Here is a 26,312-nt window from a genome sequence, read left to right as displayed (position 1 = left end):
TTAGTTCAAAAACAAAAAAACAGGATTTGCCTCCCAGCTGACTTTGGCTTGGTTTTCCTTTCCAGCAGCTTTGACTGGCTTATAAATTGTGACTGCTTTTGATTAGTACTTTACTTTAGTAGTGCCCGTAACTATAGTTGAGGATTAATATTCAGTGGAAAATTTTAAACCTCATCTCTGGTAGGAGCTAAGAATCACGAAAGATTAATTAGAAAACATATTTGTGAAATGAGCAAGTATTGGCATTCATTGCCATGCTTGTTTTCGTAAGTAATCAGCCTTAAAATTTCATTCAGATTTTGAGGGGGTAGAGAGGCCATGGTGTGGGCTGTAGTTTATTCCACCTCCTTCTGACATAAACTGGTTCCAAGAAAACTAATTGGGAGTTTTGTTTCCTGCGTGGAGGTAGGAACCAGTATCTAAAATGGTGTTAGACCATAAACCCAAATTAAACTCTGGGGAGGTGAATAAAAGAGAAAACCCCACAAACATCACAGTGAATTGTCTTAAATGCCAAGAAGTCCCTGTGGAAAGTGAAGCAGCAAGATGGCCTGCAGTTGGATATGAAGGGGCAATTGATCAAGGTGTTAAAAGACAAGGATAAATGCCTACCAGCTGGTCATTGACAAATCAGTTCCACTGATATAAGAACACCTGCAGAGAGACTGCAGAACACTGAAATTTAATTTTATTAATGGCTTTAGTTGCTGTTTACAGTCTTTTAAAGACTAGACATTTTTTTGTCTGTTGTGTCAGCATTGCTTCAAAGGGATGTAAAAAGCTATTTGATTCGGCAGTGTTTCTGAAGCTTGGCTTGTGACTTTGTCAGGATCAGTACCTGGACATGAAGTTGATGCTCTTTGTAGAGTACATCATGATGGGACTTGTCTTTGGCTTGTGTCATCCTTGGTGTCATTAATACTTGTGCCCATACTGCTGAGACTTCAGTTTACTGGGAATTTCATTGATAATAATTGGTGCAAACTCCTAACCTTTTTTCTTTTTTCACAGTGGGGTTTTTTCATCAGTTGCGGTGAGCTGCTAATAGTGTAGTGCAGGTTTCTGACAAACAGTGCAACCTAGACAACTCCCAGCATATGGCAGGTCTTAAATCTTCCGTTTATATTTGTAGTAACCTCATCTGCAGGTCTGAATGGAAGAGGTAGGCTGCTGCTGTGCTCTCCTGCATACAATACCTTCTATTCATGTGCTTTCCTGGGTCTGTTTGTATATTGCCTGTCCCCTTGCTGGGCGGTCCATGTGACTGTTCAAATTTAAATGCTTATGGATGGGCAGGTTGACCACTGACGAAGCTTAGTTGTAACTCTTCCCTTAATAGGAGTAGGTTTGAGGGACTTTTCACTGGACGTTTTCTAGACAGGTATCGATTTCTTTGAAACATGAAAAAACATGTTCTAGTTTTTTCTAGAAAAAAATGTCTTCTAGTCCCTTTGCATCTCTTCTTGCATAGTGCAAGAATTACTGATTCTTGAAGGAACACCTGTGATTTCCTAGGAACTGAAAAGATTATTCTTGTTTGTATTTGTGTGGACTTCTGCTGAGCTTACGAAAAACTATTGTGTGTCGGTGCACCTGAAACAACAGGCAGCATGGCTGCTATCTTCACTTCCTTTTTCTGTTCTCTCTCTTCCTCTTAACCCTTCTTCTGTTAGGTAGTCCTTTAAACAATGCGACTTCCTTGCTATTACTACAGCAACGTGTAGATGTAGGAGTAATCTTGAAGTACTTTTCAGATGACTAAAATGAAACAGGGAACAGGCTCTCTATGACTTGCTTTAAGTCTTTGCCTGACCTTTTGTGATGTGTAACTCCCAGTCTGAAAACTTGTTTAGGTAAGGCTAAAAAGGGCAGAATGACACAATTGGCTATTTTTTAAAATAGGTTGTTTTTTTTTTTTGTTTGGCTTTGTGAGTTTTACTATATCAAATGTAGTAACATGAAAAATGAAATATGTTACTTTGCTTAAAAACCAGGTTCCTGGTTTAGTGTGTTCAGAATGCAAAGGTGGTGTGCTTGGAATGTGGTTTGGTCTTTGCTGTGATTGATGTTTTGAATAGTATTAATTATTTTTATGGCATGTCTTAGTTGTTTACAAAGATCTACTGTATGCGTCCTGTACAAGCATTTTTTCCAGTTCCTCTATTTTTTCCACGTTATTTTTCACCCTGATTTGATTTTAGCATCCCTGTTAAATTATGATTTTGATACTCTTTTTTTGCTTGCTCTGAGCCGTTTACTTGTGTTTTTCATGCAGCTCACCAAGTCTCATCGGCAAGGTCACATGGTGAAAGTGGACTGGTTGGACAGACTGACTTTTAGAGAAATAGAAATGATCAATGAGGTAGGTAGAGGAGATGTTTTTGATCTTGCTGATATGGAACCTTTGGTTAGAAGACTGAACTTGAAGTACTTTTCCTATTTTTCTTCAGCTGTCACTGTATGTGACAAAGGAAAATAATTCTTTAACCTTCCAAACTTAATTTTACTTGGGCAGTTATGAGAATTGTAGAATCACAGAATGGTTTGTGTTGGAAGGCACCTGCAAAGATCAGCTAGTCCAAGCCCCAGCACTGAGCAGGGACATCTTCAACTGGATCAGGTTGCTCAGAGCCAGAGTTTGGTTGGTTTTGATTTTTTTTTTGTTTTGTTTTTTTTTTTTTCCAAATATTCATTCAAGATCTGAATGAGGTGTTAACTCTCATTAGGCAAAGTCACCCGCAAACATTTAACTAATTATACTCATCTTTTACAATAGAACTCTGTTTTCTGCTTTGCACTCTTGAGATTTTAGTTGCCTCATTTATAATTAGACCTTTGGGAATCAAATTATTTTTGAACTCAAATTTGTTTTTTTTATAAACCCTCAGAACTCAGCCTATCCTTTTTTTTTCTTTTTAATTCCTTTTCTGTAATATTACAGAAAACTAGAAGTTACTGATTCTAGTGCTGTACCTGAAATGCAGAACTACTTCATCTGTGCTGGAAAGTCAGTCCATTATTAATGCATAAACCAAACTTAATTTGCTCAATATTAAAGAAGATGCTTGATTTCATTATTAATCGTATGTTCCTGACAGTAGTTAGGTATAGCTTCTTTCTTGTTTTGCACCTAGATTTTAAAATTCTGAGCACTTTTTCAAAGCAAAGGGTTTAAAAAACGCACACATGAGTAAATCTTCCTCTGAAAGTGAATGAGTTGCAAATGTAATCTTCTAGTCCAAGTTTAATGTGTCTCTTTCATGGTATTATCTAAAAACGTTCTGATATTCTGTCTTCTGGATTTTGACCCTTGTATACATAATTGTCTGTAGTGGGTTTGTTTGTATTTTTTTTCTTTAAATCACACACAACCCCCCCGTCACTTGGTTATTCTTCATTGCCTTTTTCAGACCTTTAGACTACAGTTGCTGATGAAAACAATGTGATTTTATGTGTTGCATACGGATATTTATCATGAAGTGGGAATGTGAGGAAGTAAGAATGTCAGGAAGAAGGTGATGTGGTCTGAAGTAGTAGCAATTATTCAGTTAATCATTTCATAGCACAACAACTGATAATCTAATTAATCAGTTATAGCACAAAGGAAGTAGGGTAATTGCTGTGCTGAGAACGCTGAAGATTGATGCACTTTAATGCATGATACACATCTGTGTTGGTTCTCTTCTCAGAGGGAGAAACGAAGTTCTAATTTTATGTACCTGATGATTGAATTCCGTTGCGTCAAGTGTGATGATAAAGAATATGGAATAGTTTACTACGAAAAGGTATGTGCCTTGCAGGCTTTATGGTTGTCTTTAAAAAGCAGCATATGCACCTAAAATGGATGGGTTTTTCTACTGAGGTGAAATATTCTGCTGCAGGATAGCGGCAGACAGCTGTCAGTGGCAACTGTTTGTGTACACACAAATCAAATAGTATAGATGCAACAAGATTGCAGAAGTCAATCATTTGTGTAATACAGATCAAGATTACAGAATTTAGTAAGTGTGAGTGATTAAAAACTTTTTGATTTATGGCTCCTTCAGTCACCCAGCAGTACTTTCGGAGTAGCTGTATGTAAAATTATGTCTTACATCAGGAAGAAATGTACCTGTATTGATTGGTAACTTTATAAAAGATAAGTTATTAAAACTTTGCACAGGAGCTCTGCTCATGAACGTTTTCTCTAAAATGAACAGATTTAAAAGTTTAGCCTTTCATGCTGAAAATGGTTAGGAAGCCAATTAAGTAAAAGACTGGATTGGAATGTCTTGCCTTTTCCTGATAGCAAATCTCCAAAGCAATGCCTTCAGTGTTTCTTATGAGTTCAGCTTTAATGGAAAGAAGGATTAACACTGAGCTTAGCAGACATCAGTGTGGCATTGGAAGGCATTACTGGTACTTTTATGGACCTGTGTATTGTGGAAAAACCCACTGAAATAGAAAAAGCAGTAAATCTGTAATCTGGTTTAAAAAAAGGATAAAAATGTCAGTAAATACCTCTAAAAATCCAGCATGTTTAGATTCATAAGAATTCAAAAAGTGCAACTTTATAAGATAAAGATGAGGCAGAAAAAGAGACTGGAGACCTGTTGAGGTGAGTGGCACAAACTGTAAGCAGCATCCATTTTGAGAATGTTAAAAAATCTCAGTACACATAATATTAATAAAACAGAAAATGGATTGCAAGTATTTCTATGTATGTGACAACATTACCAGTTGATCTGGACAAAAGAACTCTGATTTAACTGAAGATTCTTGGTGAAGGTACTGAAAATACAGTAATAAAATGCAAAAAGCAGGATTCTATAAAGAAATTCTGAGAAGGCACAGAGCAGAATCCGCCTCAGCTGCTTGATCTGCTGCAAGTTAAAGCTTGTGAATGTTTGAAAAAAGAACTGTTTAAATGCTGTTAATCTCGCTTTTTGAATTAATGTGTTACTGACCAACAGTAATCTTAGAACGTACTTTAACAGAGATGACACGATAAAAGGAACTGTTGAGGTTGTTTTTCAAATTGCTGTAGTCATAACAAAAATGAGCGGCTGTTTAAGATATTTTCCAGACCCTTGTAAGAGCTGTATCTTGCAGACATGGTATAAAAATAACGCAAGTGGACGTCCACGCTCTATCCACATATCCCCTGTAGTGGTTGCTGCATTTGTAATGCTTTTGGAGGAAATGGTAGTTCCATGTGGTACTTGGTGTCTCCTCCCACAATGTGAGGCAGATTTATCTGGTGTGTTTTGAGGGGAGGGAGTATCATGTAAGGTTTTTTTTTTTTATTTGGTGGGGTTTTTTTTTTTTTTTTGGTGAGGGAAGAGGTTGTTCACTGGTGTTTTGTTTTGGTTTTTCTTTGGGGGGGTGGTGGTGGTGGTGGTGTTTGGGTTTGCTTCTTTATTTTTTAGTTTGATGTGGGATTTTTGGTTGGGTGATTTGTTTTGGTTTTTTTCTGGATTCTGCTTATTTTGGTGAAAATGTGACTTAGGGAGATGTCTAGGTTAACTCTTTAGCTTTTCTTGCTTTATGTGGACCGTAGCTGACAGTGAGACCTTTCCCCGCCTTTCCAGGTCTCTTTGTTTTTAGAATAGTTTCATAGTGCTTCTATACACTTACCCCAGAACCAGGTATTGTAGAGGACATTACTGTTACAAAGCTCCCTTGTGTTAGAAATCACGATGAAACCTACAATGCGTCAGATTCCTCCATGAAACAAAATAAAGTTGTTTACTTCTGTGGAAATCAAGGAAATATGTGACTGGAGAGGATAATGGAATATGGTCAAAATATTGAACCACTTTACTGACCACTAGCTTTTTATGTTAGAAGGTGCTGTACTTCTCACAGGTGCAGACTGATAAGCATGGCTAGTGAGTGGCTTTATGTCATACTGGTTCTTTTGTAGTTGAATGGGACAATCCTAAAAATGATTTCTCTCTCTTGCCTCCAGAAACCTACCATTATAGATGAATTATTCCTGATTTACACATGCAACTTTTTTTTGTTGTCATTATGGTTTTACAGATGTGCAAGGTGCAGGAAAGAAGATTCAGACTTCAAGCATGCATCTTTCTTTTAAGAGATGCTTCTGAAGCATATTAAAATTGTATGGAAGAAAATAACTGTGAATTGGCTGCTCTTGTGGAAATAAAGTCATTGAATGTGCAATAGCAGATGTTAAAGCTATAACTAACTGCAGTTTGAGGGATTTGTTGTTACGAAGTAGCTTTTCAACAAGTTCTTGACCCTTTTCTGGCAGCAGTAGGAAACAGTACATAAATTAGTGCCTGTCTTCTCAGTTTTGTCATGCTTCAATTACATATCTGGCATCACCAGTCCAGTATACTGAGCCTAATGAAAGTAGGTTCTGTTGTCACCTGCCTGTGACCGATAGTCGAAGTGAGATTACTTGTCACAGTTTTGTTGATAAATTTGTTTTCAAGTGGTTATGAAGAACTGGCCTGTTAAACAGTGGCTGATAGAATTTGAGATTCCCTGGCTCCACATTCAATTACAATGAAGTGAAGTGGCAATGGCTCTTTCCATGTTCTCTGTTAACTTAATTTTAATACAGCATTCAAGATGTGAAGGATAGCAGTCTGCTAGTATCGAGTGCATTGCTTCTAATGCTCCATTTAGACAAAAAACAGTGTGACTTTTCAAGTGCAAATAACACCCACATTTATCATTAATGTGGTTTTGTGCAGGTTTCAACGGAAACCTTTTTTTGAATAAATATATTGATTGCACTGCAAGTTTATTTAAAAGTTGCTAGTCTGGTTATTGGAGCCTTTATTCATGGCTTGAAAGAAAATGTAATGTCTGCAGCATTGGGTTTCCATTTACTTTTTGTGAGGAAGGAATTGGATCCCATTTACGTTACTTGAAATGGTGTTTTGACTAAAGAAATTGATAAATAGAACCTCTTTGTTAATTGATATGAAACTGATTTTCAGGAAAGCGCAGAACCATCTTACAGGTTCAGAAAAAATTGTTGAATTTCTGAAGTGGGCTATATTATTTATATAAAAGTCACACACACTGGCCTTAATGTGGTGAAATACCTCTAGAACTCCGTAACGTAGTAGTTTAAAACCAGCTAACGCTGTTTTGTATGGAGGTTGCTGTTGTTTCCCAGTGGCAAAATCACATCTCTTTTTCTTGCTGTGCTAGCAAGTAATGCAGCCAAGAGGAGCAGAGCTACAGAGTGAAGAGGTTGATGGAGGCCCAGCATCTGCACTGTGTTCTTAAGCTTGGGACTAGCTTTAGTCAAGTCCCATTTGCTGAATGACTGTTGGCAGTTGGAGCATATTAGGTATTTCTCAAACTTCCATGTTGTGAACTAAAGCTCACTGCATGGTAATGATCAGGAGAGGCACTTCAACAGCACACGGTTGATCAAATTCAAATGCTAATTTAGAGTTGACTCTCGGGCATTGGTATGAGTTAGTAAGTTTGTATGGTCAGGGTCACAGTCGTCTATGTCATGATCTCCAAGTATGACAGAGAATTAGAGCAGCATGTTAATCTAATTGGAAGGGAAGTTAAAAAACTGACATCCTTCACAGGCAAACTTATGGCATTGTGCCTTCTTGAGGACTTCTTTAACTAGTGCATTCTGAAAATGTTCTTAACTCCTGATGCAGTGATTTGTCCCATGAATGCTTGCTCCAGCCCTCTCAGCATCTCCATGGCTTCCTCTGGACTCGCTCCAACAGCTTCACGTCTGTCTTGTGCTATTGCCCAAGAGCTGGATCAGAACTGCAGGGGGGGGTCTCCTCAGAGCACAGCAGAGAGGGAGAGTCCCCTCCCTTGACCTGCTGCTCACGCTCTGGGGTGCAGCCCAGCACACAGGGGGGTTCTGGGCTGAAGCTTCTCCTCACGCAACACCCCCAAGTCCTTCTCCTCGGGGCTGCTCTCAACCCAGTCTCCGCCCAGACTGTGTTTGTGCTTGGGATTGCCCTGACTCAGGTGCAGCATCTTGCACTTGGCGTGGTTGAACTTCGTGGGGTCACACATTCTATACAATTACATCAAAGCTAAGTTCATTATTTAGGCAGTGTAGTTTTAAAATGGAAAAACTGTAGGCTAACGTCCTCTTTCTCCTCTTCAGTGTTTGTATGGATACCTCTTTAAAAGACTGTGATAGGAAAAGCAATCCTGCTCATGTTCTGGGAGCCACATGTTCTGGAGCCACAGCCAGATCTTACGCGTATTTCCCTTAAATAGGAGGGTTGTGAGTGTAGTTGCTGTCATTATTTGACAGTAAAATTTTTACTTTTGAAAGGTATAGCACACTATTAAATGTAATAGAAGTGTCTTCCTGAATATGCATTTTAATAATAAGAGATCTTTTATTGTAGGCAGCAACACAAAATTTATGTAGAAGAAAAAAAATTCTCCGTGAAGGTTAATGGCAGTTTTAACTCCTGTGTCCCGCTGGTGATGAATGATTCTTTTCTTTCCCTTAATACAAGCCACTCATTTCTTTGAAAGTTACTTCTGAAAAGTATAAAAGCAAAGCCATCCCAAAAGGCATATGTGATTGGAAAAGCAGTAGGGAAAAAAAAAAAGGAGTATGAGGGCAGAAGCAAACCTGAGTAAAATATCTCAAACTTATATATTTGAAGGAAATACTGGTATGTCACAAAAACTTTATTCTGAAGTGAAATTTGCTCCAAAATAAATGAGAACAGACTAAGTATAAATACAGCATAGCACATAATTATGCTGATGTTGTCTTGTTGTTTTTCTGTTCTGCTGTTTTTATACTGTTTTTAAATGAAATGTTCTTCCGTAGATGGTGTCAATTAATGCTGAATTACGCTTCTAAGGTAAAAAAAAAGCAACAAAACCAAACTGCTGCGTGTGACTGGAAGATGGAAACAGAGTTGCTCTTTTGTCATGTGTCAGGCTTTGTATTTTTTCCTTCTGCCTGGTTCAAACAGGAAACATACAGCTTCTCCTTTTCTCTATGCAGTAGCAGGTTAGACTCTCCTAAGGAGAACTCGTGGGCTTCTGTCGTAGTGCTGCAGAGCAGCAGAGCTTGACCTTCTAGAAGAGACTATCATGCTCTATGTGGAACCCCTGTTGGAGAGACACACATTTGCATGATAATTGCATGATGATTTCTCCACTCACCTATGTGTCGGCATGGTGGCAAGTTGCCAAGCTGTGTCTCCTCAGATGAACTTTGATCTCTCTTGCCACATTATTTATCATCTGGCAAAAACTAACAAGAAAAAGAATCAATTTCTTATTTTCTGTTCTCCCTTCTATAACTGTCAAAAGTCAGCAAGGTGCAGTAGCACCATTCTTTCACTGTCATGTACCTCACAATGCAGTAATATGTCAAGTTCAGGGTTTTTTCCTAGAACTTGAGATGTTTAATGTGCCTTTAACTGTTTGTCATTCAGGACGGTGATGAGACGTCTCCAATTTTAACAAGTTCTGAAATTGTTAAGATTCCAGATCCCCAGATGTCAATGGTAAGCATGCTCCGTGTAATGCAATCTGTATTGTAGTATTTTCACTGGTTTCAGAAACTTGCCTGTATTGCTGTCTTCACTGTTTTAAAACTCCAGTGGAAAGATGTATTTGACCAATTCAGAAATATCAGTGGGTTTGACTTTTGCTATTTGTTTGTTGTTTTTTTGTTTCTGCTACTGCTAGATTAGAATACAAGAATTGATTAAATGCTTATGTTCCTCTCCTCCTTCCCATACCTAGTGTGCTTACTTCTGAGGAAAGCAGAGAAGGGGGATTGTTGGCAAAAGAGGTCAGAGGGTGGGAATATAGGGAGCTGAAGAAGAGAAACTTAGAGGATGGTGCAGTAAGTGTTGGTCACTTTGTCTGTTAAAATATTTTCTCCCTACACTCTCTTGTATGTTGTCTTTCGTGTAGACAGTGCCTAAGTACAGTTCTAGAAAAGATTTCCATTATTGTGGATGCCAATTCAGTGGGACTGGTATTGGCAGCTTTGGGAACCTTAATGTAAGTGGGCTTCTACTGGCAACACTGTTTGAGCACTGTGTAATCTAACACTGCAAGAGCAAGTCTGACAATGCTGAAAACTGCCTTGGCTGCTGAAGTCTTGTTGGCACTGTGGCTCCTATTGTGGCTCCTACTGTTGCTAACATGATATTAACAGTGGGAAAACTTTTTGAGGCATTTTTCTTGCATACAAAGCTTTGTAATGCAAACATCATCCTAAAAAAATGTAAGTGGCTAGCACGTTTGAGTGCTGTTGAAATCACAGATGTGTTGACTGAAACGCTTACGTTTTGCAGCAATTTGCCAAAAGACAGGGTAGGGTTTGTAAGTTGTATGAAGTAAAAAATCCAAAATCAACCCCAAACAAAACAAAAACCTCAAAATCCCCAACAACCCTCCACATGTTATTGAAGGAGTTTCTTCTAAAACAACAACAAAACAAAAATGCCAGAAGATTCTGTAGTTTTAGATGTGAATTTTAATTGCTATGCATTATTCAATATACTGGTGAGTTTTTGCTAGATGTTTTTATTTCAGTACTAATTTTCCACTGGAGTTTAAGTAGTTATAAATACTGACTTACCTTCTGCATTTAGGAGAACTTAGTAGAAAGCAAACATCACAAGCTTGCTCGAAGTTTAAGAAGTGGACCTTCTGATCATGATCTGAAGCCTAATGCAGCTACGCGAGATCAGCTTAATGTAAGTCAGTCATATGATGGCTAAATTCAGTTCCATTAGGTAGGTTGGTATTAATTTATGGTGACAATTTAAGGAAAATACAGTTGATAGAAAGTTATTAATAAAGAAATGTTAAGTGTTTCTTATAAGTAAGTAGATGAACCCAGCTCAGAAAGGAGCAGAGAGTACTTGTTAGTTTGTAAAACAGTTTAAGGAAGATCAGAATGCATATTGTGCACATATCATGTCAGTGTTGATGGTCTTAAAGTAACTGTGTGTTTGCCTCCACTGCCAGTTCAATCAGCCACATAACTGAGGAGCATCACCATGATAGCATGCAAACATTGTGTTGTTGGAAAGCTTTTTTTCTTCCCCCGTTATTTTTGTGTTTCAGTGTTGTGCTTTGTCACTGTGTAGTCTTTTAACTTGTTAAGTATATCTGTTCATGTTTTTAAACTCACTTTCTGACTATGTACCTAATAGATCATAGTGAGCTATCCACCAACAAAGCAGCTAACGTACGAGGAACAGGATCTAGTTTGGAAATTCAGATATTACCTTACTAACCAGGAAAAGGTAAGTTGAATGATTTAAGAGGATTTATTATGCAAGAGGGGCTTCATCTGGTACTCATTCTGCAATGACCCATCCTTGCAGAGATACAGAGCTTCAGTGTCTTAGAAGCTGATCAAGATTATTTTAACTTCTTCTACAAAATTACCAATTTAAAAATCAGTGACTGTAATTTTCCCTCTTAAATCATGTAAACTGGCTATTACTACAGCAGTCTTTCTGCAAACACCGTCAGCTTAAAATACCAGCGTTGCCAATTTTGTCTTCAGCAAAGAAAAAAACTTAGAGGAGCTTCTTCATCCCTTTTAGGCAAGGGTTAGCATGATCAGAATAAGTAGCAGCACACCAAAAGACCAAAATAAATTAGGTAACTAATAATCTTCCAGCAGTGGGCACTTCTGATGTAGTGGTAGTTGTGGTAGGGTAGTAACCATTGACTTTACATTTTACTTAGAAGATAGCTCAGCTGCAGTTTTTTTGGGCATATTAAAAAGATCCAATATTGTATTGTCACTTACATCAGTAAGGTTCCCCAGGCCTGTGCTTTTACGTAAGAATAGACTGAATCTAGTTCTTAATGTGAAACATTAATTTCTGAAATTGGCTGTTTAGCCTGGCTTTTTCACTGATGAATTCTCCAATCTTTTCCTATTTAGGCTTTGACAAAGTTCTTGAAATGTGTCAACTGGGACCTACCACAAGAAGCAAAGCAAGCACTGGAGCTGCTGGGCAAATGGAAGCCCATGGATGTGGAAGACTCTCTAGAGCTTCTGTCATCTCACTTCTCCAACCCAACAGTCCGGCGCTATGCTGTTGCCAGGCTTCAGCAGGCTGATGATGAGGTATCTCATTGGTCTGTTGGTACATGTGAAAGTCAGCTGATTTCAGGATTTTTGGTCTCATTGAGTACTTGAAATATTTGCTACTTTTTAAGGCATTTAAGTGAATGATAGTGATGGAAAGCTAAAAGAAAAGAAAAAAAAATCACTACGATGCTATTTACTAGAAGCTTTTTATGGAGAAAAGTCTTCACATTATTAAGTGGCACTCATTGATAATTGTCTTAGTGTGAACAGCCATTGATAGCTGGCTTTGTCAGACAAGGTGAAACAACCGTATGTTCTTCCCAGAAATGAGTGATAAATTTTGAATATTAACCTGCATAGAAGTGCTTTGAACTTACATAGTCTACTAAAAGATTTCCAACAAATCCACCTGGTGAATTGAAGCAGTATATCATCATGCTCTTTTAGCTAAAGGAAATGAGTGGAAAAGCATCTGTAGAAATAAGGTGTTTCTAATTGTATACTGATTAGAATATGATGAGCTGTGATTTGGAAGTGGAACCCACTTAATAGATGCTAATCTGTTGAATTTTAATTACCTATATAGTTTATTTTCTTTTGACAGTAGGAAAAAAATACTCTGAATGTATTGCTGTGACTATTGAGTTCTTGGCAATAAATAGAGTTTAAAATAGGGAGCATAATCATAGAATCATAGACTGGTTTGGGTTGGAAAGGCCCTTAGGATCATCTAGTTCCAATCCCCCTGCCATGAGCAGGGACACCACACACTAAACTATGTCGCCCAAGGCTCTGTCCAGCCTGGCCTTGAACACCTCCAGGGTTGGAGCATTCACAACTTCTTGCGCAACCTATTCCAGTGCCTCACCACCCTCACTGTGAAGAACTTCTTCCTTATATCTAATCTAAAGTTCCCCTGTTTAAGCTTGAACTCATCACCACTTGTCCTACCACTAGAGTCCCTAATGAAGAGTCCCTCCCCAGCATCCTCATAGGCCCTCTTCAGATACTGGAAGGCTGCTCTGAGGTCTCCACGCAGCCTTCTCTTCTCCAGGCTGAACAGCCCCAACTTTCTCAGCCTATCTTCATACGGGAGGTGCTCCAGTCCTCTTATCATCCTTGTGGCCTCCTCTGGACTTGCTCCAGCAACTCCATGTCCTTTTGATGTTGAGGACACCAGAACTGGACACAATACTCCAAGAGAGGTCTCACAAGAGCAGAGTAGAGGGGCAGGGTCACCTCCTTTGACCTGCTGGTCATGCTTCTTTTGATACAGCCCAGGATGCGGTTGGCTCTCTGGGCTGCAAGCGCACACTGCCTGCTCATGTCGAGTTTCTCATCAATCACCACCCCCAAGTCTTTCTCCGCAGGGCTGCTCTGAATCTCTTCTCCGCCCAGCCTGGAGCTGTGCCTGCGGTTGTGCCGACCCAGGTGTAGGACCTTGCGTTTTTGTAAGCCTACTTCAATAGCCAAGGTCATACTGCTTTGGTTATAAAAATGTGCCTTTTATGAAACATTTGAAGGCAACTAAAGAGCAAGTTGAATAGTGGAGCAAATTTGTTATAAGTAGAAAGGTTTATTTTTGGATGCTGGAAGCAAGTAGGGCAGATTAACTAAGGAAAATATTAAAGTCATAATTGCACCTCAGTATTTACTTAATAGCATTTACTAACTTTGAGTAACACAAAAATAGTAGCGTGGTAGTTCAATATCTTTTGGGAATCAAACTCCATCCTATGCCAGTTTTCCTGTTGTATATTGCTTGCTAGGGAGACCTTAATTCCCATTGTTTTATAGATCTCTAAATCCTGGCTAAGTTTTTCTATAAGTTTTGAAAACATACAGAGTCCTAGTCAACTTTGACTGACCCCCTCGATTAATTCTCTTTTTTTTTTCCTCCATGAGGATTTGCTGATGTATCTGCTGCAGTTAGTCCAGGCACTGAAATATGAAAACTTTGATGACATAAAGAATGGACTGGAACCTAGCAAGAGGGACAGTCAAGGTTCAATGTCAGAAAGCATAACAACATCTGGAACTAATGGTGCAGAAATAGACAGGTAAGAAACTTAGATTTCCAGTAGAAAGGCAGAAACATGTTACATTGTAAGCCCTGAAGTTCTTTCTCCTTTTTAGGGATCATTGCATATGCAACATCCTATTTTATAATTTGAAGTGGTGACGTAATAAAAAATTAACCGCTGATCTTTGACAGAATGTATTTCCTGGCTACGTACAGAGAAACAATCTTGAAGTTGTGGCCTTTGACCTTCCTGCGTGAAGGAGGCAACTTCTGGAAACCAGGAAAAACACTATCATTGTTTCCTTCTGCCCTTAGAAAAAACTAAGATGTCTTCAATGAAATTGTATGAGGCTCTACTTCGTACTTTCATTAAAGAATACGAATCTAAAACTCTCTTCAGTCTAATACAGAAAGACATTTTTTCCTGCTCCTGCAAAGGTGTAGGGAGAGTCCTGTGACCGTAAAGGAGCTTGGAGAGCACAGTCTTTGTTCTTGCAGGAACCCAAAAGAAAGGCTGAAATTCTTAATTAATATAGTATCAAACAAGGTGCAAACAAAGTTCATTAACCAAAGTCTCCTATGAATGTTTAATACAGATTTCCAGGATTTGTAGTCTTAAGCCTCAATGTCTAATCACTTGTATCACTAGGGTATACTTTTTGTGTTACAAGTATACTGCTTTTCATTGATCTTGCTGCTAAGCTGTAGAGTAGGTGTCCTGGGATGTATGGTATATCTTGAGGCTGCAATCACACTTAGACATTAGTAGAGCTGTTTGATTACTTCCTTTCAGGTAAATTTACTGTCTGATAATTTTGCCTTGCAAGCACTGGGTTTGTCTACTCTGTTATGTGTAATTGCATTCCAGAGACAAGTGCTTGCAGGTGTTGTGTATTAGCAATTTCATCTGAAGAACGTTTAAGAAAAGCTTATCCTGAAAGTGCCAATTTGCTGAATTCCCATCTATGTCTGCTTATCTATTATGGAAGATGAAACAAAATGCAAAGTTTGATGTAAGGTGAATGTCCTTTGCAGCCATAAGCTTTGTAGCTATCCAGGCACAGATTTTTTTCTTGGTGTTTTCAGGAATTGCAGCTGTCAAAGTTGCTGTTCATGCAGTTTTGTTGAGATAATACCTTCAAAGATACTTCTCTTCCAGTTTTCTGAATTTAGTATGCTGTGGAAGTGAAATGCATGCCAAGCAAGAACTTTGAATCATGCCAATTACATGTTTTGCTTTATGTAGTTCACAGATAATGAGTCCTGTTCCACCTGTGTCCTCGCCACCTCTTACTTCTAAGACAAAGGAGCTTGCAGACAGTGAAAACCTCGATGTAAGTTGAATGCTTTACCTTGTATTTTTGATACTCATTTAGTGACCTGGTACTAGATTTCATTTGTGAATACTTGGATCTTTCTACTGCCGAGTACTTACAGTGCTCAGAGAACACACATGTAAACTAAATGCTAAGAAAATACTACAAGCCATCTATTTATGTACGTGGTTACACTATCCAAAACTGGGGGACTGGGCATTGAATTCTTCACAAACTTATTCAGTACTCTCGTTTAAAGGAGAAAATTTCTGGAAAGGCTATCACATGCTGGTTAGACACTGACAATTGCATGTGTTTGAAGTGTTTTAAAGCAGATTTTTTAATAGAAAACAGTTATCCAAATGTTTTAATTTACGCAAACTGTGCTTTGTGTAGCCATAGTCCTTTGCATGGGTGTCATCTTTTCTGAACTTCAGTGAGACACTGGGTTGCTATACATCTGCCAAGGATTATACTAAATTTATACCACAAGTAGAAGAGTAATAAGAATGCAACTGAAGGGTCTCAGTACTGCATAGAAAATAAGCCTCAAATTGAGCATATCGGTGAAGATACACAGTTTTCTTGCTAGCTGGGATATTAAACATTGAAAAAGCAGCTAAATGCTGTGTATCCTCTACAGAGCTTTTTCTTTATGTTAAAATGTAGAACATCTTAGAGAGTTTAGGTCTTCTGGATGCAAAATGGGGTAGTAAATCCATTTCAGGGTTGAATCATACAGCAAGGGATAATTGTATAGGAGGAAAGTGTAATAGGTTGTAAATAGAAACTTAACATTTAAAGTTTATTGTTGGAGAACATCATATACCTTTTACATGTTAGTACCTACATAACTGTAATACCAGACCTTTTTTTACTTGTAGTGTTGTTGTTGGATTTGGAGTAATACTACAACTAATATAATTTAAATATTATGTTGGATTGGATTCAGATTTTAGAAGGGAATGTATCTCTCAGAACTCCCTGTGGTTAGTTTGGGTTTTTCCTTAACTTTGTCACTCTCTGAAGTACTTAGATTTCTTTGTAACTTAATTTTGCTTCTCTTAAATCTCTTCCAGCAAGACCTTTGCACTTTCTTGATATCACGGGCATGCAAAAATTCCACGTTGGCAAACTACTTGTACTGGTATGTTAGAAAGTAGCCATACTGTATAAATATCTAATTGAAATCAAAGCTGCGATGCACAGCAAAAGATGACCTGTCTCGAGAACTTGAGAATCTCAGTTTCTCTCAGGTTGAAGTAGTAGATTTAAAGCAATATGCATTTGAACAGAACAATTAGTGAAAGGAGGGTGCTGGTTTTTGAAATGCATGTATATGCTTTACTCTTAGACAAAGAAAGGTGATTTGTAGTGCATTAAGTACAGTGTTACAAAAGAAAAAAAAAAACCCTAATTGTAGTTTGTAAGTTTTCATTCAAGTTGTTTATGATGGTGGGGAGGAAATAAAGTTCATCATCTGCTCTGCTTTTCTGTTTGATTTGTGATTATAGTTTTTGACAGTGTTGGGTAGAATACTGAAGTTATGCGCTTTAGAGTATACACAGTCAAGAGTATATTTTATGAAGATTCATAAAGCACTAATTATTTTTTTCTGCTAATTATTTTTTTAGATTCCATTTGTGGTTATATTATGAGCACAAGCAATATGTCATTGCAGATGTGTGCTTTCTTAAGGGGGAACTTTAGATGCGAGTAGTTCATCTAGATAGTGGACAGGTAAGATTACTTAGCTAAGGATCTTGACTCGCTTCAGTGGTTTAAGAGTTAAAGTAGGTGCCTAAACTAGTCATCTGTGTGCTCCCTGAGTAAGCATTTGCAGATAGGAATTCTCATTTGAAGAAAGCTGAGATAAGGAGAGGTATACTCTGAAAGTGTGTTTTTGTGTATGTATTAATGTACAGATACATACGTATATGCACAACACATACAGCTATTTACTTGTATATACACATGTATTTTGTTGTAGAGAGCTTAAATTTAGCCATGTAAAAGGCACCAAAGTCTAATGATTCTCCTTTGTAGATACATCTAATAATTAAAAATACTAATACACATGACCATATGTTAGTGTGCTATGAGTATTGACCACAAATAAGGTGTGAATTGGGATTGGAGTGTGATACGTGATGTAGACCTACCAAACTATTTTTATGAAATTCCTAGAAGAATCCTAACCTATCCTGAGAGTGATTCCATTTCTGAATGTCTTGAGTTTTATTATTCTATTACTTTTTAGTAGCTTGCATTTAAGATACTTAAGTGCATGACTATACTACAGTTCTTGAGTGTACAAGCTTCTACTGCAGTAACCAAAGATAATATTTGGCTTCAGAAAAAAGTCCTAATAAGTTGGAATGGTTAAAATAATTGCAGGATCAGTTTATGTGGGTAGAAGCCAAATGCTTGATCTAATCAAATATTCGTCATTAAGATAAGTGTTAGCTTTTCTCTACCTCATTGACAGAAACTGTGCACTTACATTTCAGCTATGTCTCAGACATTCAGCCTACAGAAAGTTCAGACATCCGGAACTCTGTAGTTTGTCTTATGACTTAAAAAAACAAGCAAACAAAATCCACCAAAAAAAACCCAACCCAAAACAAACACACGCACAACCTCACGGCATATCAAAAACCCCAGTCAATTTATTCTTTGTTTTCTTTCCAGACATCTCAATTTCTCAGTGACAAAATACAAATGTCGCAGCCACTGTTTGAGCTGTCGTAGCCATAAATCCTCTTGGCTGCTGATCAATTGCTTGTTTCAGCTTATCCAGACATGTCGTGCACCTAAAATAATTAGTGGAAAAAGTACAATAACCCTTGAAAATCAAAATTCCTGCTCAGTCACTTGTGATTGTAAAGCTGTCCTATCCTTGCACTTTAACAGTGGCTATAGAAGTCAGTGCTACTGTTTTTTCCTGTCTCCTCTTCAGACGTGAGACACCTGTCCCACGTATGAAGCATTACTCTTACTCCTTGTTTCAAGATAGCTTTGAGAAACTACCTAGAGCTTTTTAACAAGTGCAGATGAAAGTGGCATGTTTCAGGGGAAACAAGAAATAATAATTACATTTTGGTGCACAGACTTTGTAAATATGGGCTTCTTTTTATGCACATTACTGCAATCTAATTTTCTAATTCTAGTGGGGGAATGTTGTACCCCAGTACGTTAGTGAAGTTCTAGAAGTAATCTTTAGTTATAGATTTTGTTGAGATAATACTAATGGAATTACATATCCCTTGTTTTAGTTTATTTAAGATACTGTGCGTTTGTAAGTAACACAAGTCAAATCTGATTAGCAGTGAATGGCAAACCTCTAATCTTGTCCCATAATCATTCAGTTGCAAAGAGATTCTGCACAGGTACATAAGGAAGGGGTAATTCTGGCTGTCAGCGTAAAGTCCAAGTGTGTTTGAATATGTAGAATCACTTCTGAATCCAAATGCAGTGTTGGAAAATTGACTGACTTGCTAATTTCTTCCTGTTTAATAATGAGGTTGTATGTTTTTACTGGGTAGTACTAGGAGATGGACTTAACAGAAAGTCCTTCCATAATAGCTACTTTTTGCTTGTCAGTGCTGCAAGTAGAAATAAGCACAAAAGGATTCCAAAAAACTGCTTAACATGTTAAAATAAATTTTCAGTATAACTGTCCCAAATTGTACCATCTAAGTCTTTTACCTGAATCATTTTAGAAATCTTATTTTGGGGTGTAGATGTTCAGAGCTGCTTCAGGACCAATACTGTCTCTTCCACCATTGCTAGTGGTAAAATAAGGAACAGGTAGAGGGAGATTCTTCTTGGGTTTGTAGCCACATTCTGTAGAGGGTAGTAGCACAGTGCAGTGCCTATTCAACCGACTTCTTGGTTGGAGTGTTCACATGATTTGGACTTGTGAATGTTTTGTTTGAGTGATGCTGCCTTACTGTAAGTGGAAGACCTCAAAAACCTTGATAAGTTCTCCTGATCCGGGTGGGAGTTTGTGACTATGCAATTAGTGAGTTCATCTGCTGGTCGAGATGTCATTCAAAGATCAACTTTATGTTTAGTTTCAGGCCTTTAAGACAGGACTACTGTATTTTACTCAAGTTGCACCAGAATACAGCATAACTTGGGTTGTTTCTATGCTTCAGGTATGTAATAGTGGAGTGTGAAGACCAAGACACTCAGCAGAGGGACCCAAAGACTCATGAAATGTACTTAAATGTGATGAGAAGATTTAGTCAAGCTTTGCTGAAGGTAATGCCTATGTGTAAAGAAATACTAGTGGTTTGGGATAATCATTCTTTAAAAAGGCATAGGTGTCTAGGAGCATGACAAGATTTGAAGTCATAGGTATTGAAATTTTAAAACAGCTCCCACTTCTGCTTGAATTTTGAGTTCGTGGTTTTTTTTGTAAATTAAACTACTGAAAAAGAAACTTAACACATATTGAGAACTCTCTCCTCTGTTTTATTGCCTGCTTCTGTTAGTAAATCCTCTGCATTGTGTAATTAGTCTATTTTATTTACTATTTCTTTGTTGGAAGCACTTGTCCTTGCAATGAAAATTGATTCAAATTGAGACCCCCTTTTATAATTCACAGTGTTGTTCTGTGTATCGGCAGCAGAGGGTGCTGGAACAGCAGGGAAAAAAAAAGTAAAACCAAGAAACTTGTGAATTGCAAGCTATAATTTATAGTAGAGCTGCAGGCTTTCCTGATTTTCCTGTGTCTCACACTTCACGTGAATTCTGATTTTAGGAACATTACTCAAATCTGAGTCTTATATCGCATAAGAATATTCCATGTGCTTATCCTTCCCAACTTTGGCAAAGTGAATAAGGTTTGTAATGCATGACTGTTCACACTGAAATTGTTGATGCAAATTGAAGTGTCGTTGTAGGTCAGATAACTGATTGCCAGCTACAGTGATTCTGATAGTGCTTTACAGAAAATTCCTTTTAAATTGACAGGAAATTGATCATTATTCACTTACCTCTTAAAAGCCTGAAGGTCTAAGGATAAAGGAATAATTTTTAGATAAAATAATGACAGAACGAAGAACTAATTTTGTTTCTTTTAATTCACTTAGGGTGATAAGTCTGTCAGAGTTATGCGTTCGCTGTTGGCAGCTCAGCAGACATTCGTGGATCGGCTAGTTCATGTAATGAAAGCAGTACAGCGTGAAAGTGGGAATCGTAAGAAGAAGGTAACTAAAGGAGTGGAAAACTTATCTCTGTCTAGAATTTGACAATAGGAATGTTAGCTTTTCAATAAAAATTCCTAGCACTGAGATTTATAACAAATGTCTATCTGTCCTGTAATAATTTCAGCTAACTTTAAACAAGCTGTGGAGAGGTTTAGATAGGTCAAAGTTCCAGAGTGTTCTGAAAGTTTGTAGATGTGAAACAGAAGAGGCCCTTGAGAAAAATCTTGGATAGGTTGGCCAAAGGAAGATATGACAAAAAATTGAATTGTTAATGATGTAACACTGAACAAGTTGTAGGAGACATGGGAAAGTAGCAGAGGTTAATGCGGTGTGAGTATTATGCCAGGACAAGTAATGAAATTTGACTAGCAGCAAGATTTCATTTGTTCCAAGAGCAACAAAACTACTTTTTCTATTAGGGTTATGATTAGCAGAACTTTGCCTGCTGTTGCATCTTGATGAGAAGGATTTCTATCCTAGGTGCGTTTTAAGTGAATTTGACAGATGGATATAAGGAAGAAGCAGGAACACCAGGGGAATTTCTGTTAATATATTTTCTTCTGGCACACATCTGTATTTTTAAACATGTTTTTTTTCAGTGTAATGAATTTTGTCAATTCTTTCTTTAAATTTGTGGAGGAAAATGAAATACTTAAGCATTGCATCATTTTTATGAAATTTTGTGAATGCTGTATGTATCAGTAATAAAGGTCTAGTCACTAAAAGAGGAGGAGGGTTTTCAATTTGTAAGAATATTTCCTGCTTGTGCAATACATTGGTAGTGTTCTGTCATACATTCTTTTATAATTGCCAGGATATTTCTATAAAACTAAGAGATAGTGGGGTTTTCTGTTTGTTTGGGGTTTTTTGTTTGGTTGGTTGGTTTTGTGTGGTGTTTTTGTTTTGTTCTGTTTTTTTAAGTAAGATCTGGCTAGCAGCAATTAACCACTAGAACTATTCCTAACAGTAGTGGACTACCTTGCTGTGTGGTTCTGTCTGTATATTCAGTAGGGGAAAGGACTAGATACTTACATGAATTTGACTGTTATTGTGTAGGACACCAGTCATGAAGTAAACTTGAAAACTGTTGTGTTTCTGATAACTATAGATACAGGAATATAGAGCAAGCCCTGAAATCAGATCTATGCAAGCTGTTAGCTGTTTGGTTTGTTGATGGTAGGGTATCTCCTTGAGTTCAGGGATTTAAAGGATCAGAACTAAAGACATGAATCGAGTTTCTGAAAAAGAACTCGTATTTGATACTGGTATGGAAATCAAATCACCCTGCTACTTATACAGGCAGTTGTAGAAATAGGTTTTTGTAAGACTATTATATCTGGCACTTGCAAAATTGCTTAACTGCACTCAGAGTAGCTGGAGTATCTGCTTCCTTATTCAGATTACTGCACATAGAGAATTTTTGTTTCAATGAATTTTAAGAGTGAAACTTCGATTCTTCAGAAGAGTAGATAATTGAATAAATTGAATGATAATAATACATCCTTTGTTAAAAGGTTTTTAAACTGTTCATATATACTTGGTAGGTGGTTTTGTTTGTTTGTTAAAAAACACCAAGTTTTCATTCTTTTATTCTCTTAGAATGAGAGGCTTCAGGCATTGTTAGCAGATAATGAAAAGATGAATTTAGCAGATATGGAACTTATTCCACTCCCTCTGGAACCTCAAGTGAAAATTAAAGGAATAATCCCTGAAAAAGCCACACTCTTCAAGGTAAATGAGAACTTCTGAATATCTGAAATAAAACAAATCTTAAGAGTACTAAGCTTAGAAACATCAGTTGAAAGATTTAAAGGGGTTCACGTAGTAAGAGAAAAATGTAATGCGCTCTTGAAGTGGTTAAACAACATTTTATTTTCTCTATGAAACTCTTTTTTTCAAGTTAATGTACAAACTTTGAAGGATCTTTTATAGGACTGATACCATTTATGAAGTCCCTCAACGCAAGGCCTGCTACCTAGCTCAGAGGTTTATATGGGAACAGAAACAGGAATACCAAAATCGTGTCCAACCTGGCCTTGAACATGTCTTCTGTTACTGTGTAGACGATTTAGGACCAAAAATATGAGATGTAGCTTGTTTCAGAATCAGAGATGGCTTCAGTTCTGCTGATTCTGAAAGGTTACAGATTTCCATTTAATCTCTCATTCTGTACTGTGAGATAAAAACCGAACAAACCCAAATAGGAAAGAATGACTAATTTTGGTGCTCTTGGACATCATGTGGCAGCTTTTGTAGGATTATTTAAAGTATCATTTTTCCTTTTTTATGCAACTTAATTTTGAAACGTTTGTTTTCTGTAAAAATCTAATGTAGCTGCTCAAATACTGAGCATTGTATCCTTGATTTTTTTTTTGCTTTGGTTTTGTGGGAAGTGACTTGGTCAGTTTGAATAGATGAAATCATTCATGTAGGTAATTGATCGCCTTGAACCCATTTTATGCAGAGAAATTGCAAACAATTAAATTGGCTTTCTCAAACAACGGTATAAAAAGGCATTTTTGCTTTTACTAAATAGATTAAGGAAGCAATTAATTGTTTAATATGTCTTGCTTCTAGCATTTTGTTGCTTTAGTTTATCCTATAATTGTGTCTTTTCTTGATCTGGTCAGTTTAAATTTGTTTTGTTGTGACCTTTTGCGTAGTGTTCTATGCTGATTGGAATTACATGCGTACAAACAAAACTTGAATACTTGTGTCCATTTCTGCCACGAGGGAGGCTGCACAGGGGGGGATGTGTCCTTCACATCAAGGAATTAAAGGGGATGTATCCTTTACTCCTTGCTAAAAAAGAAGGAAACCCTTAAGGTGTTTTTAAAAAAACATGCCTAGATCCCACTTATTCCAACTGGAAATGGTTAGTTCTAATTGTTGCTTCCTAGACAGTGAGTAACTGATTCTAGAAGCTTTAGAGCTGCTTCTTTTCTACCAAACAAGAAGAATGTGGAAAAGTTTCTGTTGCTCGCTACTACACTGTTGCTGATCAAATTAGACTATTATAAACCTTTTTGTAACTGAGTTTGGTACTTGCTTGGTTCACTTCTGATCTATAATGCAGTAAACAAAGATTTATATTTCAGAACTCCACTGTAGCAATGTGTTAATAGGAACGTTGCTGTGACCCAGCTTAGTAGCACAAGTTTCCTTTTCCAGAGTGCCTTAATGCCCGCTCAGTTGTTCTTCAAGACAGAAGATGGAGGCAAATATCCTGTAATTTTTAAGCATGGTGATGATTTACGTCAAGATCAACTTATTCTTCAAATTATTTCACTCATGGATAAGGTGAGAATTATTAATACATATCCTTGTGCTTCTTTGTTCTTGATTTTACTTGTCAAGAGCAAGACTGTTAAAAACTGCTAATGCAGCTTATGTTGCTAATACATTCCAGAATTCTTAAATCTTGGGTGGCTTTTTAGTTTCTTTATAGATGCAATGATCCTGTGTAGTTAAAAACCAAAACCAAATAAAAACCCCAAACAAGTTAAGCACACTTTTTACTAATTTCAGTGAAGAACAGAGATCAATGTCCATTACATTCTTTTAGAAATAGAAGTTGCCTTTCTATTGCATTCATCATTTGCTTTTGTGTCTTGGGGCTTTTTTTTTCCAGCTGTTAAGAAAAGAGAATCTGGATTTGAAGCTGACACCGTATAAAGTGCTGGCAACTAGTACGAAACATGGTATGGATACTTTTATTTCCTATTTCTTGTATTGGGAGGAATCTTACCCTCTGTTCATAGACTGTATTGTGGCACACTGTTTTCACAAGAGATATTTTGCTTAGTACAGCATTCTAAAAAGGAGGTCAAATGTGTAAGAAAATCTTGTTGCAATGTAAGTCATGAAAGTACACAACAACCTGACTGATCGCAGTATTACGTAGGTGACTCAGATATATTCATAAAAGAAGCCTGGTCTGGATTTTGGAGTATGTGACAATCAGTAGTCTTAACTTTGCTACTAGCTTGCTGTGTGATCTGGGACAGATCACTTTTAACACTCCTATTTATAGATCTTTGCATGAAATAGAGGAGAAAACCAAGACAAAATCAAACATGGCTGTGCTTTTAGATACATTCTGGATGCATATTTAGAAAGCCATTGATTTACTTTCTTGTCTCAAAAACTTGGAACAACAGACCTTTTGCAAGCTAATTTGGTGTTTAAAAAAACCCAAAACACTAAAAAAACCAGAAGTTGTTTTAAGAATTACTGAAGGCAGAAATTGACATGAGACAAAACATGTATTCTTGCCAATAAGAAGCAGTTGAATGAAAGTGTGTATTAGTGTTATGCTTTAATAAACATGTTACAGAGTAGCCTGAAAGTTCTGTGGACTGGAAAGTTTATTTTCTTGGTTGCTTTCTGTCACAGGCTTCATGCAGTTTATTCAGTCAGTACCAGTTGCAGAAGTTCTTGCTACTGAGGAAAGTATACAGGTATGTGATGGGGGATTTTTTTAAGTTGTCTTCTGATCAAACAGTATAAATTGCAGGCTTAGGTTATTGTGGTGTGAGTACTATGCCAGGATAGATAATGAAATGTGACTAGCAACAAGATTTCATTTGTTTCAAGAACAACAAAACATAGACAAGACGCCAAAAGAATGTGGTCTAAGATTACGTCACATATCAATGGCAATATGCATTCTAGAGCCCAGATGTCCTGTGCCAAACACAGCATGATAAAAGAGCTGGGTACTGGAGGCTAAGGGAATAGAAACATTTTTAGGTGTTGTAAAAGTTTGGTGGGTTTTTTTTTTTGTAAATGTTTGTTTTGGCTGTCACACCTATTTTATTAAAGGTGAGCACTGTATGTAGATATGAAAACATGTTTCACTTCTGCGAAGTTTTAGAGCAAGTAATTCAATACCAGCTGATAATGCAGATCTGCAGGAAAGAAAAGGTGTTTTGATGTTTGAGTGTTACTTACATTCTATCAACAACCTCGAAATCATTTCATGTTTTGGAGATAGTTCTGTTCCACACTACAGTTTAGCATTTGCATAGAGATGTAAAATTTTGGAGCACAGAAAGCAGATCTCTCATACCCTGTTCATCAGTTCCTTCTGCATTTTGCTTAGGGCTTTCATTTAACAGAATATTCCTACTCTGTCAGCTTTTTTAACATATCTCATTAGGGCTTGTTTGTCTGTAAGCAAAGATAAACCTTTTCCCAGGCCTTAAAACTGACACATTACAACAGGACTGCTTTTCAAGCAAATCTTTGTCAAATAGCCTGCAGGTACCTTCCTTGAGAACCTCCTCTTTTTTAAGATCCCATTCATTTTTTTTGTTATCATTTTAGTCACTTATGGCATACAGATGCCTGCAAAGCACCTCCTGCAGTGCTTGCTTAGATTTGTGTGCTTACTGGAAAAAAAATGTGCTTAGGCTTGGATTTAGTTTAGTTACCGTTTGTCTCAGTCAAATAAAAAAACAGTTTTCTTCTGAGTATTGAAGAAGGACTGTATTGGCACTGTGTACGTTTCACAGGAAACCTGAGGTTTCCATTTGATGACTTAAATTTTCCTTTTAAACTCAGTAAAAGTTGGTTGTATTGAGTAACATGAAGATATGCAACGATGATAAACCTTGGAAGAGTGTGTGTCCCACATGTAGTTACTAATCTGGACTGTTAGTCCTGGCCTAAATGGTTTCATAGAATCATAGAATAGTTAGGGT

The 26,312-nt window shown here is 37.3% G+C and overlaps 1 protein-coding gene across 1 annotated transcript in view; it reads left to right on the top strand.

Annotated features, from left to right (window-relative positions):
* The window catches only part of PIK3C3 (phosphatidylinositol 3-kinase, catalytic subunit type 3), a gene marked incomplete at its 3' end in the record, with an annotated part of 31,730 nt that extends 6,663 nt beyond the window's left edge, over positions 1 to 25,067 (top strand). The window contains exons 4-19 of the mRNA XM_010018066.1: positions 2,276 to 2,362; positions 3,690 to 3,785; positions 9,417 to 9,488; positions 9,904 to 9,993; positions 10,590 to 10,694; positions 11,157 to 11,249; positions 11,903 to 12,088; positions 13,958 to 14,112; positions 15,322 to 15,409; positions 16,471 to 16,538; positions 19,552 to 19,657; positions 20,491 to 20,607; positions 22,207 to 22,338; positions 23,779 to 23,907; positions 24,239 to 24,308; positions 25,003 to 25,067. Of these exons, the coding sequence (XP_010016368.1) occupies positions 2,276 to 2,362; positions 3,690 to 3,785; positions 9,417 to 9,488; positions 9,904 to 9,993; positions 10,590 to 10,694; positions 11,157 to 11,249; positions 11,903 to 12,088; positions 13,958 to 14,112; positions 15,322 to 15,409; positions 16,471 to 16,538; positions 19,552 to 19,657; positions 20,491 to 20,607; positions 22,207 to 22,338; positions 23,779 to 23,907; positions 24,239 to 24,308; positions 25,003 to 25,067 (1,659 nt within the window). The remainder of the gene's footprint in view (positions 1 to 2,275; positions 2,363 to 3,689; positions 3,786 to 9,416; positions 9,489 to 9,903; positions 9,994 to 10,589; positions 10,695 to 11,156; positions 11,250 to 11,902; positions 12,089 to 13,957; positions 14,113 to 15,321; positions 15,410 to 16,470; positions 16,539 to 19,551; positions 19,658 to 20,490; positions 20,608 to 22,206; positions 22,339 to 23,778; positions 23,908 to 24,238; positions 24,309 to 25,002) is intronic.
* Positions 25,068 to 26,312: the final 1,245 nt, after the last annotated feature.

The sequence above is a fragment of the Nestor notabilis genome, unplaced genomic scaffold (genome assembly GCF_000696875.1).
Source record: "Nestor notabilis isolate BGI_N333 unplaced genomic scaffold, ASM69687v1 scaffold4797, whole genome shotgun sequence".
In the NCBI taxonomy this organism is placed as follows: Eukaryota; Metazoa; Chordata; class Aves; order Psittaciformes; family Psittacidae; genus Nestor; species Nestor notabilis.
Note: the sequence above shows the minus strand (reverse complement) of the source record. Positions and strands in the feature narration are given on the sequence as shown.